This window comes from Medicago sativa, chromosome 4 (genome assembly GCF_051527215.1).
Source record: "Medicago sativa cultivar Bolivia chromosome 4, Bolivia_mono, whole genome shotgun sequence".
NCBI classification, from domain to species: Eukaryota; Viridiplantae; Streptophyta; class Magnoliopsida; order Fabales; family Fabaceae; genus Medicago; species Medicago sativa.
This window is the reverse complement of record NC_140752.1, coordinates 62691651-62706004: the sequence shown is the minus strand read 5'-3', so window position 1 is coordinate 62706004 and position 14354 is coordinate 62691651. Positions and strand designations below refer to the sequence as shown.

General features: G+C 31.8%; 1 protein-coding gene across 2 annotated transcripts; it reads right to left on the bottom strand.

Annotated features, from left to right (window-relative positions):
* Nucleotides 1-7617: 7617 nt before the first annotated feature.
* LOC146930528 (uncharacterized) lies at nt 7618-13885 on the bottom strand. 2 transcript variants are annotated; one of them, XM_085702030.1, is made up of 3 exons: nt 13452-13885; nt 10469-10648; nt 7618-8257 (listed from the first exon to the last, which is right to left on the bottom strand). In XM_085702030.1, the coding sequence occupies exons 1-3, from the start codon at nt 13761-13763 to the stop codon at nt 8021-8023; spliced, it is 729 nt and encodes a 242-aa protein (XP_085558156.1). In that variant the 5' UTR covers nt 13764-13885; the 3' UTR covers nt 7618-8020. The 2 variants fall into 2 exon arrangements, with proteins under 2 accessions (XP_085558156.1, XP_085558157.1); XM_085702031.1 differs by having other exon boundaries at nt 10529-10648; nt 13452-13836.
* Between the last annotated feature and the right edge of the window lie 469 nt (nt 13886-14354).

Below are 14354 nucleotides of genomic sequence, written 5' to 3'. Positions count from 1 at the left end.
TCCACATTAATGGAATTATGAGAGATGTTCATGAAGTTGTCTAAGTTGTAGAAAGTTGAGTCCATTGCATACTCATATACGTTGGTTGGGGGCTTGATGCCTGGAATGCTTAGTCATTCACACGATGGGTGAGGGCTTGATGCCCTGGAGCTTTTGCTCACTATGTTGGGGGCTTGATGCCCTGAAGAGCCTATTTACGCTCATATAAGTTGGTTGGGAGCTTGATGCTCTGTATTGGTACCAAATGCATTTGCATATCAAGAGGTTTTTAAGATGATTTAAGATGTGAAGTTGTCGAGTGTCAAGTTGTTAAGTTGTCAAGATGCTAAGATGATTTGAGATGTTAAGAGTTGCATAGTCGAGTTGAGTCGCATTGTCGAGTTAAGTGAGGTTTGATTATGAAGTGTGATTGTGATTCGATGATTATGATTTAATGATGATGTTTGTTTATGAAGTTGATTATGAACTTGATTATGAAGATGTTTTCGATAAATACTATGTTTTGCTCATGAATATTATTGATGTTAGATGTTGATGCTTATGATTATTATTGATGTTAGATGTTGTGATTTTTGATAAGATGTTATATGATTATGATAATGTGTTTGTGACTGTTATACCCTAATTTTGAACCTAAAAATACTTATTCAAAATATTTCTTCTATCTTGAATATATGTCTATTACTCTTGAAGAATTGCCAACTTGCTATTGTTACCACTGATATTTTACCCTGCTTCATCTCTCAATTTAGCTTTAAAAATCTTTTCAACAGTGTATTTGTCTATGTTTTCTTGCATTTCAAGTCATCCAAAAACATTTTTCTTGCATTTCAAGTCATTTGAATTTGTCTCTGATCAATTGCATATTTCTCTGCATTTTATTTCAATATTGTTTGCAAAATTAATGAAAAAGGGTATTTTAGTCATTTCCTGCATTCAAACTCATTTTAGTCCTTGAAAATTGTTTGAGTCTTTTCAATCTGGTTGTATAAATCTTTATTTCAATTCCATGTCAAAATCCATTCCAAAAAACTACATTTGAAGTCATTTTGAGTCAGTTTAGCCCCTAGGGGCATTTTAGTCATTTCCAGTGTTAAAACCCTTTTGATCTTTAGAAAATTGTCTCTGAGTCTTTTCAGTTGATTTGTAAATCTTTGCTTTAATTCCATGCCAAAATCCATTTCAAAAATTGCATCTGAGACATTTTGAGTCAGTTTAGTCTCTAGGGGCATTTTGGTCATTTCACACAAAATTTTGACAGAAAGAGGCTACTTTGAAGTACCTCATTTATGTAATTGGTTCATTTTAGTCCTTTTTGTGTTTTTTAATCGTTTCACTTTACGTTTTTTATTTTACCAATTTTATTCCAATTTTATTATTTTTTTTCATTTTAGTCCTTCAAAGTTTTGAAAATTGCATATAAGTCCTTTTGGTATTAAATTTGTTTTTTTAGGCCTTTTTCTAAAATTACAGATTAGTCCCTTTTCGTTTCAGTCCTCAAAATTTTGCAAGTTTTCATTTTTTAGTCCTTTCACTTAATTGCAGATTAGTCCTTTTAATTTTGTTATTTGCAGATTAGTCCTTTAGGTTTTCATAATTTGCAGATTGGTCCAAAGTCAAGTCCAGTGTCCAATTCAACGTGGCAAGCACCCATTGGCTATCAAATACACATGTCAAGCTATAAAAGGATCCAATCATCACAATCACCATGAATTCAATGCCAACTCATTACAATCACAGAAACAGAATCACACATTCTCTCTCTTGGCAGTTACGATCAAAAACAAAAGAAACCCAGAAATTCATCCCCAATTCATCAAACCCTAAGTTTCCAGAACAAGAAATTGAATCGAATTGAAGCCAATTCATTGCAGTTCTCAGAGATTCGAACTTGAATCTTCATCATTGAACTGAAGCAACTGCAATTCAAGCACAAATTCAACGAATTTGTGCGATCACAGTTCAGAGAGGTGAGAAGAAGAGAGAATCGAAGCAAATTTTGAACCAATAAAGAAGAAGAAGAGAATAACCGATTTATTTTTCGTTCAAGCACTTACCAGAAGGATCTGAAGCATTCTCAAGGATCTCTTCGTTCGAATCTCCGATCAAAACCAGGTAATCACCAAAACTTCTTCGTTTTTCATCGCAAAAGCTCAACAAAGGTCCACAAATACAAATAAACGGTGAATCGAAGCAGATCAACAAGTTCTCAGACTTGTTCTTTCAAAGAACTTTGAAAAGATTCGAAAAAGATTGAAACCGAAACCCTAAAAATGTAATCCATGGAGATTCACCGTTTATTTGCGAAATCTAAATTCATATCCATAATCAGTGTAGAAAATAGAATAGATTAGGGTTTCGTTTCAAGAAGTTTCGAAAAAGATTTGAAAACCTAGAAACCGTAAGATTCAAGCGTAGATCTGCTCATATCTAAGCCTCGTTTCAAAAAAACAGTTCCAGAATCATAAAGAGGAGTCTCAGACGAACACAACGGTGTAAGAATTTCCAGAAAAAGTACTCAGGTGCGGCGGCGCCACCGGCGAGCCACCGCACCTCCTCCGTTGTGTTCGTCGGAGAAGACGATCAGAGGAGAAGAGAGAAGTGAGAGTTTCTCTCACTAGAATGAGAGAAGAGAGAGAAGTGAACGTAGAAAATGAATTGGACCGGTAGGTTTGGGGTTTTATAGACCCCTGAACCGGTCCGGTTCATTCTTGGTCCAACTTATATTCATCCTTAGCCGTAGGATCTAGGTTTTGATCCGTTTGGATCAATCCAACGCTCCATAATCTTCCTTGTGATCCAGGATCCATGCAGGTTTGGGTTTGGGCTTGTATTCTTCGTCTGTTTTGGGTTTCTTGCTATGTACACCTGGTGTGTTGCTATCTGAACCCCTGTGTATCTGATTTTAGGTCAAAAAATTCTTAGAAAAATTTATTAAGACTTTTCTTGTTATTTTTTTAATTGTTCTTGAATATTTTTACATGTTAATTTTGACTTGGGAAATGTGGGAAAATATTTTTGTTTCTTGTTAGTTTAATGTCTTCTATTCTTGTCAAAACTTCGTGAAAATTACTAAAAACAATTCCTATATGTTTTTGATGTATTCGTGAGGTTTGTGATGATTTTACATGATAGAAAATGAGTAAAAATATAGGTAAATCTCCTTGTGTTCTTTTGGTGCTTTTTGTCAATGTTGGAGAAGTTTTTTGCATGGTTTAAGTTCCAATGTTTTGTCTCATGATAATTGATACTCGATGGATGAGTTTTGTGATATGTTTGTCCTTAGTTTAGTGTATTTGGTACTGTTTGTGATGCATAGCATTGGCATTGGTTTCTTGTGTTACAAGTCATACAAATAATTGTTTGTGAAAATAAAATGCCAAATATGTCTAAGATATATCATGATTCTTGATTTGAATGTGTTCTCATAATCCTCATATTATTGATTGTAATAAAACCCCTTTAGAAAATTGTCATGATATGAGGACTATAAGTCATATGCACATTGAGAAGCTATGGTAAATTTTAGTGCATTTTGACACTTTATTCTTGTTATTTTTGCTATTCTTTGTTCAATATTTCTTTGCCTATCTTTCTATCATCCTATGCCTATTATTACTAACCACTTTGTTCATTGTTTCATAAGCATCCCTCATCATCTTCACCTCATTCTCCACTTCTTTTCTATTGCATTTTATTTTGGCTTTAATTCATTTTTATGTGAGATTAAGTTCTCACAAGGGAAGTAGTTTGTATTTAGGCAAATGATGTAAAGGACAATGGACTCTAATGATGTACACCGACACAAGCACCGACACATGCACACACATCACATAGATATTTTAGATGTATGTTTAGGGTATGCATGCCTTAGATGTATGTTTAGGGAATGTATTTTTAGATGTATGCTTAGGAATCGCGATACTTAGAAAAATTCCCTTTTCCAAAAAATATGAACAACATCACTCAAATATTTTTCTAAATAAACCTTGGGATCAAAATCCCATTGTATTTCCCTTTTTTTTCTTAAATAAAAATTTTAATGAATTTTAATCATACTTAGACTTCTTTTGCAAAATAACTAATTCCACCTCACTCTTTTCTAAATCTCATGCCCTTGAGGCCTCTTTCTATTCTTCAAAATCCCATTTTCAAACTTAAAATCAACCAACAAAAACAAAAACATTTTTGGAAGAGAACTACGGTGGATTTGATCCCTTAAAAGGGTACGTAGGCAAGGAACCAATATTCCTTCAATTCAAATAAAATAAAAATTCAAACATCTTCTTCTCCCTCCAATTCTTCACTTAGTAAACTCTTAGGTGTAAATACCATTTTTTCAAATAGCATTTAAAAATAAAGCGCGCGCGTAGAAAGTAAAGACGGTTCCTATAGGATACTATAGTCGTTATGGGTGCCTAACACCTTCCCGTAGCGAAAACTACTCCCGGACCTCGATTCTCAAGGGTTTTGCTTATTCTTTCCCTTCCCAAGAAAAAATAAGATATCAAAGGTTAAAAAGGTTCAAACGTAATCAATGTTTGACACCCGAAAACCAAGATAAAACAGTGACTATTATTTGATGACATGTGATGATGTTTTATGATTAATAATTGAGGTTATCGATGAAGTATATGACTAATGTAGGAAGAATAATGACACTAGTTAAGGAAGTTTAAGTTATTAGATATGATTAATGAATTATAAGATGTTTAAGTTGTTGAATGTACTTTATATGATTTATATGTTTAATATTACTCTTTGAGAAATCCCACCCCTCTGCTTGGAAATGTTGCTCTTCGTATGGGTAACTTGCAGGTAATCAAGGTTAGCTGCAGTCGTGGGTGGCTATCTCTCACAGTGTCTTTAGGTGCTCTGATACGTAACGGGATGAGATTTATGAATTGTTTTTTATTCCTTTGCGTATTATTTTATGAAGCTTTGATGAACACTGATGATTATGATTTATGAGACTTTTATAATAAGGCCTGCGTGCCAAAGACTTTTTATGTTGAATGAACTAATTCCGCTGCGAAGTTTTGAATTACTTATGTTTAATGATTTTGAAGAATAAATTGTTATTTATTCAGTTTATGAATTTTTAAGAAGTGTAGCATTCCGTTTAAAGTGAAATACTCTGATTTTTAATTATGATTTTTTTTTTTACGTTGGGAAAACGGTGTGTTACATATATGATATGACATCTCTAATTTATTGACGGTGTTAAGAATATTTACGGTTGTATACATACTAAATTCATATTTATACTAATTTTTATCAATAAAAATCAAAATAACAACCTAAGATTTACCACACTTACACACTACGAGCACCAATTTCCTCTAGATCCTAGTGGTATATACATATTACACTTTTAAAATGTTTTTTTATTAGGTTAAACAATTTAAAGTCATATTAGAGTTCACAAATTCAAATTTAGATGACTAAAAATGTAAATAAAAGCTTCTCAAATTCTCCTGAACATACACAATGAGAGATTTTTTGTTTTCTATTTTTATAAATTGGGTATCTTCTGCACACAACTGCAAATATTAATTCCTCTAATCTTGTGGGATCGAAATGGACAACAATCTCTCTCTCTATGAATTTTAACGTTGTTGCATCTCAATGATACGAAAACTATTTAAAGTTTTACTTATTTAAAGAAAAAAAAATTAAAACTAAAATCATGACTAAGCAAACAAAAGACAAACAATAATTGGGTTTTCACTTTTGTCCATGTTTGCGATTTAAGATATTAAAATGCCGCACATAAACATGGTGGCTAACACACCGCCGGATGACAAAAGATGAGTTGAGCTGTTTTCTCCCCCACCTTGTACACTAGAAATAGAAAGTAGAAAACTACTCTATAGCCTTTAGCATTAGGAGCAACATGAATAAAAAAACATCACCATCCATAATTAAGCCTCAATTTCACAACTTGTTTACCTAATGTGCTCGATTCTCTAATTAATTAATGATGATCAAGGATGATAATTACACCCAATCTTATTTGCTACTTGCACAAAATACCTATAGAGGATAAAAATATGTGTTATGGATACGAGCATGAGTACAAGTAACCCACCCCAAATAAATAGAAAACCAAAACCTATTTATAAAATTGTCGTTGATGAAATACATTTTTCATGTGTTTTTCTTCTTTCCAAAACCAAAACTTAAAATTGAAAACCAAAACCTATTTATCCTGTTTTAGTTTGTCCCTTTTAAAAACCAATAAATAGAAAACCATTTTTAAAAACACTTTTGTAAAATTGGATTATCAACAAGTTTTCTAATTTTAAATTTTAAAAACTAAAAACAGTCTTATAGAAGGGAATCAAATAAACCCTTAATGTTTTGAATTATTTATGTCTATCTCATAGTTGCCTCAACATAATATTAGATTTATTTTTTTAGTGACAAATGTTATTATGTTTCTCAAAGTAAAAAAATGTTATTATGTTAGTTTTTTTGTTGTTGAAAGAAGCATATTAGTTGTTATACTAGTATTTTCTCTCTTATTAGAATTCGAACGGTGAAATTTTACTCCATTAGTTCAACCAAGTGAGCTACCCATCTCCACATAATATAAGACTAATTTAATGGTTAAAGTAAATGGAGTTAAGTTTGTCGAATAATAAAAGGTTAAAAGTTTTATCTCAATACATCCCAACTCCAAATAAAATATATTTGAGCGCATACACATAAAATATACATATAATCATTGTACAAAACACATTGTTTTGAGTGTGTACTTAAATGTCAGTGTCTAAATCTTATGACCACACAAAACTTCCTAGTAACACTAACATTAACACGTGCTAGCACACTAACGTTTCTGCTTTTTCAACAAAAATACACAACCTCTACTAATAAGTGTTGTAAAATATCAAAAGCTTGTTGATCGAAATGCATTCATAGTACTACAAATACTTTTTTTTTTTGAGGGGGTACAACAAATACTTAGCAACTAAATACTATGCTCCGGTCGCACCTCCAAATATGCACACAATCGTTGGATGAGAAATTGAGCACCCAAAGTGAGCAAACTTCAAAAACTATATTTTAGAGCTTCATAATATTGCAATGCCGCCATATTTTACTTATTTTGTCGTCAATCCAAACATACATTATACTACATCATATTTGACATTAAAATAACAAGCATCTTCACTAAAAAACTTCATTTTGTATCTTGGCTTAAATGCTACACGGAAATGTTGGCTCAAGCCTACCAAGCACTTCTTGGCTTGTGCCATGCCCCACAACTTACACGCTTTTTTACTATATTTGTCCTTTTCAGAGCATTAGTAATTTAATTGAAATAAAAGAAAATTATATCTTAAAAATACAAGCTAAACATTTGTTAATGTAAATCTTCTCTTCTTCTTTTAAGTGAAAAGCCTTTATTTCCGAGCTTAAAGACAATTTCAGAGCACTCCACTTTTTTTTTTTCCCTAAATTTCACTGTAAAGAAGTGATAGGTAATAGGTACTACCGAAAGTGATTGCCACTAAAATATTTCATCTCCTCCTCACATCTCTTGTCCTTTTCAATTCTTCTTTTTTAATAATATTTCTTCATTCTTTTTTTTATATAAAAACATAATCATTAACCAACAAAAGAACATATATAATATAATTTTAATACATAGGAATCAAACCTCAAGTACAGCTTGTTAAGCTTTTTATCAAACAACACAATGTAAAGGCACTAAAATATTTCTCCTAAGACTGAAAGTCTAAGTTTGCACATGGTCACATCCATGATTAAAATAAACTATATATTTACATTTATATTACCTACTTTGATCACAATGAACCAAGATGCTTAAAAAGCGAAAGAGAACAAATTAATGCATGTTTGAATTTTTTAGAAATTGACATTATCACGATGAACCATTGTAATTTGTTAAATATACGTTAGAACTTTACAAAATTACAATGTCTCTGTAATTTTGTCAAACTCTCTGTCAATCCAAATTTATACTTAATTAAATAAGCATGCAATTTTTTTAATACAAGACACTATATGAGGAATTATGGGGAGACTCGTCATGAGCAAGATTTGGAGTAGGAACCAATGTATCAAATAAACTGTCCCAATTCTCTTCTTCCTCATCTTCTAATTCCTCTCCATCATTATTAATATGGCTCCATTGATTTGGTGGATTCATTACAATTTCATCATTCTTAGCAAATCTCCCTCTAATACGTGGCCTACTGTCTGCCAATGTCTTCCTACAAACATACTGATTCCCAAAAGAAAACAAAACTAAGATTATATATTTTCATAATAAAAACAAACTAAGATTTGTTACTGTACATTATTGGATCACTCATAATTGCTTAGTTTATGATTCTCGTATAATAAGACAAATGTGAGATAATTTTTATGATTCTCATATCACAAATTGATGTTGCAATCCACAAAGTGTCACACCAAAATTATAGTTACAATTTGATATTTTCTGTGTGGCCTGCAAGACTCTACCATGCAAAAAATCAAAAGAATAAAATCAAGAGCCAATTCTAATTTTCATTCTTCATATCATTTTGATTATTGAAAGTATTACCACTTCAGTTTATTTTTGAAAAAACTAGGGTTTGTCCAACTTTTTACTGTTTCCATTTACTTTCAATCTTAGATGTGATTTTAGCAATGATATTTATCAAGAGCTGTTATCCTCTTCACAAAATTTTCTCCATTCATTGGAGTTTCCCTTAGGTTTTGTTTGCGAGTTTGGAGATAAAAGGAAGGGAGGGTTTGGAAAAAATGAAGGAGTAAGTGGAAGAAATAGAAGACATTGGAAGAGATAACTTTGAGGGCTTTATTTTTTTTCAAAATATAAAACCCTCATTATTTGGAGAACTAAAAAATTGTATTGGATGAAGGTTTTGGAGAGTTTATATGAATTCTTCAAATATAATCCATGTTGTTATAATATTCTTAAAATTAAAAATATATTAATCATAAAAATTAGCTTATACTCTCTAAAAAAATATGAAAAATATATCAAGTTTTCCCTGTATTTCTCGGAAGCCCCTAATATGGTTCTTCATTTTAAAGGTCCACTCATGGTCCCCTTAAAATGACTTTCAATAGCAAGTTTCACAAAAACAAAATTTGTTTCATGGTCCCACACAACAAAATAAAAAATATAAGTGTAACAGTGGATATTACTTTTATGCCCTCTCTTATAACACAAAAATATCTTAGTGCAAAATCATTTTCCTCCTCTCTTTCTCTCTCTTTGTGGTACCTTCATTGTTTTTTCCTTTTCTTCTTATGTTTTTTTATACTACTACTTATTGACAAGTCTGATAAATGTTTTTTTATACTACTACTTATCGACAAGTCTGATAAGAATGTAAATAAAAGTGAGTCTAATCTACAAAGAAAGCTTGAGAACTAATTAATTTGAATATGGCCACGCGTTTATAGAGTTTGGGACCCGTCTGCATCCAAGAAATTTAGGAACATGAAGATGATATTAATTGATATCGTGTGATGTTACTAGTTCTTTTTCCTGTTATATTGTGGTGGTAGTTTATTTGTTGCTTTTTGGTGTGGTTGTTTGTTTGTTTGTTGTAGTACTACACAGTTCTTTTTCCTATTTTTACGGCAACATATTGTTTGTTATGAGCTCACTCTCCAACAATGTCTTTACTTAGGGATCTAGAAGTTCTTTGATCTAGAAGTTTATGGGTTAAATGGAGGGGTGTGGGTGGTGAAGGTGAAAATTAGATAGAAGAAGAAGACAGTAGTAGGGATGAACAGAGAAGACGGGGAGGAGTAAAATGATGGTTCTATACTTGGGGATTTTAGGATTCTGTAGAAGGGTGCAAAAGTCATATCCAATGTTGCACATTAAAAAAAGATTTTTTAGTGTGTGGGACCATGAAACAATTTTTCTTCATGAAACCTGCAATTGAAGGTCATTTTGAGGGGAGTATGGGTGGACCTTTAAAATGAAGGACCATACTAAGGGCTTCCGTATTTCTCACCCCCAATGTCCTTCCTTCCTTCCTTTCCCCTCCAAACTCGCAAACAAAACATTAGGTGCATTTCTTATTAGTTAATTTCTTTCTTTCATCTAAAAAAAATGGCATACTTGGATAGTATATGTGATTTGTTTTGGGAAAAACTTAGCCTTTCCAACTCAAGTTTTTTATAAGTGGATCAATAAACCAATGTTTTAAAAACCAAGTCCAACCATAATTGTCTACGATTCGGCTATTTGAACAATTCAATCACAGTTTTGTTCCAGCTTAAATTGTTTAAAGTAGTTGAACCATAACTTAGAGGTCTCGCCGGACCATATACTATTTAAGTTTTAAAACAATATTGGAGTAGTCTTTTTTTTTTTAATAAATATCGGAGTAGACTATATAGAGACAAACTAAAATGTATGTATTAAAATGAGGCAAATTATTATTAATAAAAGAAAGACAAAATTAACCTTAATTTTCTTATTGTAGTTCCTCTGATTTCTCTTGCTTCTATATCTCTCAATCCTCACCTTCTTTTCCTCTGGGCTGTAAGGACTGGCTGCTCTGCTCATTTCTTCTATGATCATGTTACTCTCCGTTAACAAAGGACTATCTGATTGATGATGATATTGTTGCATTCCATTAACTCTCTTTACATACGGAGAACATATATTAAAACAAAAACAACGTTAAATTTTGAAAAATGATATTTGTACAATCATTGTGTTAATTTTTTTAAAAGAAAAAAAATCTTTCTTTTATACTTACATTATGTTCTTATCAACGGCAAAGCTAGCAATATTTTATAAGGTGGCCACATATAATTTTTTTTATTTAAAACCAATAGTAAATTTAACCAATAAAAAAAATCACAATAACTATTACTTATACAAAATGTACTTCAAAAAATACACTTAACGCAACAAGAATGAATTATACCAAAACAACAACAACATATTGTACCAAAAAAAAAATATAGAAGATTGTATCAAAAAATAATACTTTTTGTTTAGGTGTTAATCCTTTAGTTTGTGGGAGACAAAATCAAGTAATCTAAAATGAAAGTAACCTAAGCCAGACAAAAATTTATTCCACATAAAATTAAACTTGGGGTAGCCAAAAATATATAATTAGGGATAGCTATATATAAAAATATACCTACTTATTCAATAATTTTAGTTTTTTTGAGGTAGCCATAGCTACCCCTTTCATGCACAAGCATCCGCCCCTGGTTCTTATTCTCTTTCTTTAATTTTTTTTCTATTATTTTTTACTAATAAAAAATGAGAACAACAAAATTGTCTCAAAAATTGTCACAAAAGATAATAAAGGCAATAGACTAAACGCTAGTATATTTTTTTTGTAAGCTAAAGTTTGCCCCCGACATGAAACATCACACACATAGAGTTAACATAATCTCTTGCAAACGAATTAAATGTTTCAAATAGAAAACACATAGAGTTAAATGTTTCAAATAGAAAACAGTTTTTTTGACAGAGATCTGGATACATATTATTTATATGATTTTTGGGTTTTAAAATGTTTTTTTCTCTCCTTGAGACCGATGTCCACACTCAATGATATAAGATGTAGGCAATTGCGTGTTCATAAAACATAATTGTTTCGTTTAAGATATAAAATTATTGTTCTATAAATGTCTTTTATTTTCTTCCAGGGTGTCCATTACTCCATTAAAGAAAATGTTTGGTGGACATTGTTAAGAGTCCTACATCGGATATGAGATGGTATGACAATGTGTTTATAAGTGGGGGCAATCCTCACCTCACAAGCCAGTTTTGTGGGGTTGTGTTAGACCCAACCATGATTTCTAAGAGACGTCTCATATACATGTATACAACTTGAAAAAGAAAGAAGAAAGAGAACTTGATACCATAAAAAGTGATATAGATTTTTTTGATTACAATAGAAAGTGATATAGATAAAATAAGATGTAAAATGAGGTCTAAAGATACTTATAAGATCAGTTTGGAACGGTATGTATTAAGATGTCCCTTTCATCTTTTGTTAACTCCTCCACTCCTCTAAAAAAAAATATGAGTTTATTTTTTTCAATGGAAAAAATATAACTTGCATATATCTAATATTCTATAATCTCTGCCCTACTAGTAGACTATGCACAACAATTGAGGTCGCATTTTCCTAAAAAAAAAAAATTGAAGTCGCATTGCACGATTTGAAAAATTTGAAATATCAACACAAATTAGAGAGACAAAAAAGTGAATTTCATTTCTAAATTCAACGTCTTTAACCGTCGGCGATAAAATTGTAGACGATGTTTCACACTTCTTTTTTGCAATTTTCTCCTCACACTTGTGAAATATTGCAACAAATCCTTCCTAGTTGTTTAAGAAGAAAGAAAATTCCATCTAATTCTTGTCTACAAAATTGGAATATAAATTACACACAAAAAAAAGCGATGATGAAATGGGGAATGAATAAATGAAAATACACACAATGATTTTAACTCTCCGGATTTTGTTAATATGGAGGTTAAAATCGTGGCTATTACTTTCTTAACCTACATAAATGAAAAATGACTCTCCAACTTGGAATTTAAACGTGTTCCTAATATCTGAGGAGTCCAAACCCTTGGATTTAGGGGTGGGAATAGGCTAGGCCGAGCTAGGCTTTGCAAGACCTGAGCCTGGCCTGCCAATTTGTTTGAAGGCCTAAGCCTGGCGTGCGGCCTTTCATAAGCTTACTTTTTAGGCTTGAGTCTGGCCTTCTGAAAGCCTGATACGGCCTGCTAACCTGTTTAAAAGTTTATTTCATCTGAACATCTTTAAATAAGTAATGTGATTTAAGTTTAAATAAACTAGCGAACTAATATATCAATTAAATTAAACTCTCTTTTGATAATCAACGTGAGTTTTTAGAGAAGTTGACTATATGTTGTACCATATTTCAATTCTAGTTTATAATAATACATTTAAATATGCAAAAAAAATTAATGTATACTAATAAGCTTAAATTACTAAAAATGTTAACGAATTTTTATTTTAATTCAAAGTACAAAATATAATATAATAATAAATAATATTATTCATATTTATTTAAATAGGTCGGCCTAAAAGGCTTTTTGAATGATCTGTGGCTTGGTCTTTTAAGCTAAATAAGCTTCTAAAAAAGTCAAAGTCTTCTCTATTTAAGAAAAAAGTTTGGTCTGGCCTGGCATGTCGTACGCTAGGCCATAGGCAACTGTAGGCCGGCCTGGCCTATTCCCATCCCTACTTGCATTAGATTCAACATATGTTAGTGAAAAATTATAGTTCTTTTTTTTTTTGGCAAAGTAGTATAAAAATTATTGGACGGTCCTGGGTTCGAATCTACGCCTCTACAAAGGGATGTCTAGCTGATGAGATGGCTATTATTGTCATTATTATATAAAAAAGTGGATTTTAGAGGAAGATGATATTGTAAACGGAGAGTAACCTGATCAAGATCACCAGTACTGTAAACTCGCCGCACCGGACCATTTTCTTGATCAAGCAATTCAGCAAACAAAGTAGAAAAAGGGCGGTGGTGTGGCACATCATTCTTTTGCAGAGAGTGGCTACTAATGCTCCTCTGCATCAATCGGTCCGGCGACCCCAAGTAGCTAGTGCACCCGCTGCTACAGCTATTATAATTTCCACCACCACCACCACCAGAGTTGAGCTGTGGGACCGACTCGTATTCACCGAGGTGGTTGTGCTGCTGCATATCAGGCGTGGTGGAGAATGTGATGTTGAAGTTTGTATACATGTTGAAGGAGTTATTGCTATTTGCTATTTATCACTATTATGGTAAAGAAGAAGAAGAAGAGAGTGAGTGAGTGAAGATGAAAGGGGATTGTTGAGTATTTAATACTTTTTCGTGCCGAACACACACAACAAGACAAAACAAACAAACAATATGAAGTCATTATTTGATGTAAGAGTTGACTTGTTTTTTCATTATTTGATGTAAGAGTTCACTTGTTTTTTCCATTGATCATCACTTATCTTATTTAGACAAAGTATTTGTCAAGATGTACATAGATTTATACCGTGAGAAATACATAAAATTAGGTAAAATAAGTGGTCTCCTTCAAAAAAAAAAAAGTAAAATAAGTGGTCAATGACTTCTAATTTTGTGGTTAATAAAGTAGTTAAAAGAGTTAATGACATATGTGATAATAAAATAGTTAATGAAATAGATTTTCATGGTTAATGAACTAGTCAAATTAGTTAATGACACAATGTTGTATTTGTGTCACAAATTGCCCCGGAAAGAAGTATTGTTCATGTGGTGAACAATAAGATACGTTTGTGTTTGACATCAAGTTTAGTGTCAAAATAACATCATTTTTTTAAC

Coding starts and splice junctions, on each gene's coding strand:
- LOC146930528 (XM_085702030.1), bottom strand. CDS start 13,763: ATGTATACAAACTTCAACATCACATTCTCCACCACGCCTGATATGCAG. Junction 10,649..13,451: donor GTACTGGTGATCTTGATCAG/GTTACTCTCCGT, acceptor CCGTATGTAAAG/AGAGTTAATGGAATGCAACA. Junction 8,258..10,468: donor ACTACAATAAGAAAATTAAG/GTTAATTTTGTC, acceptor TTTGGGAATCAG/TATGTTTGTAGGAAGACATT.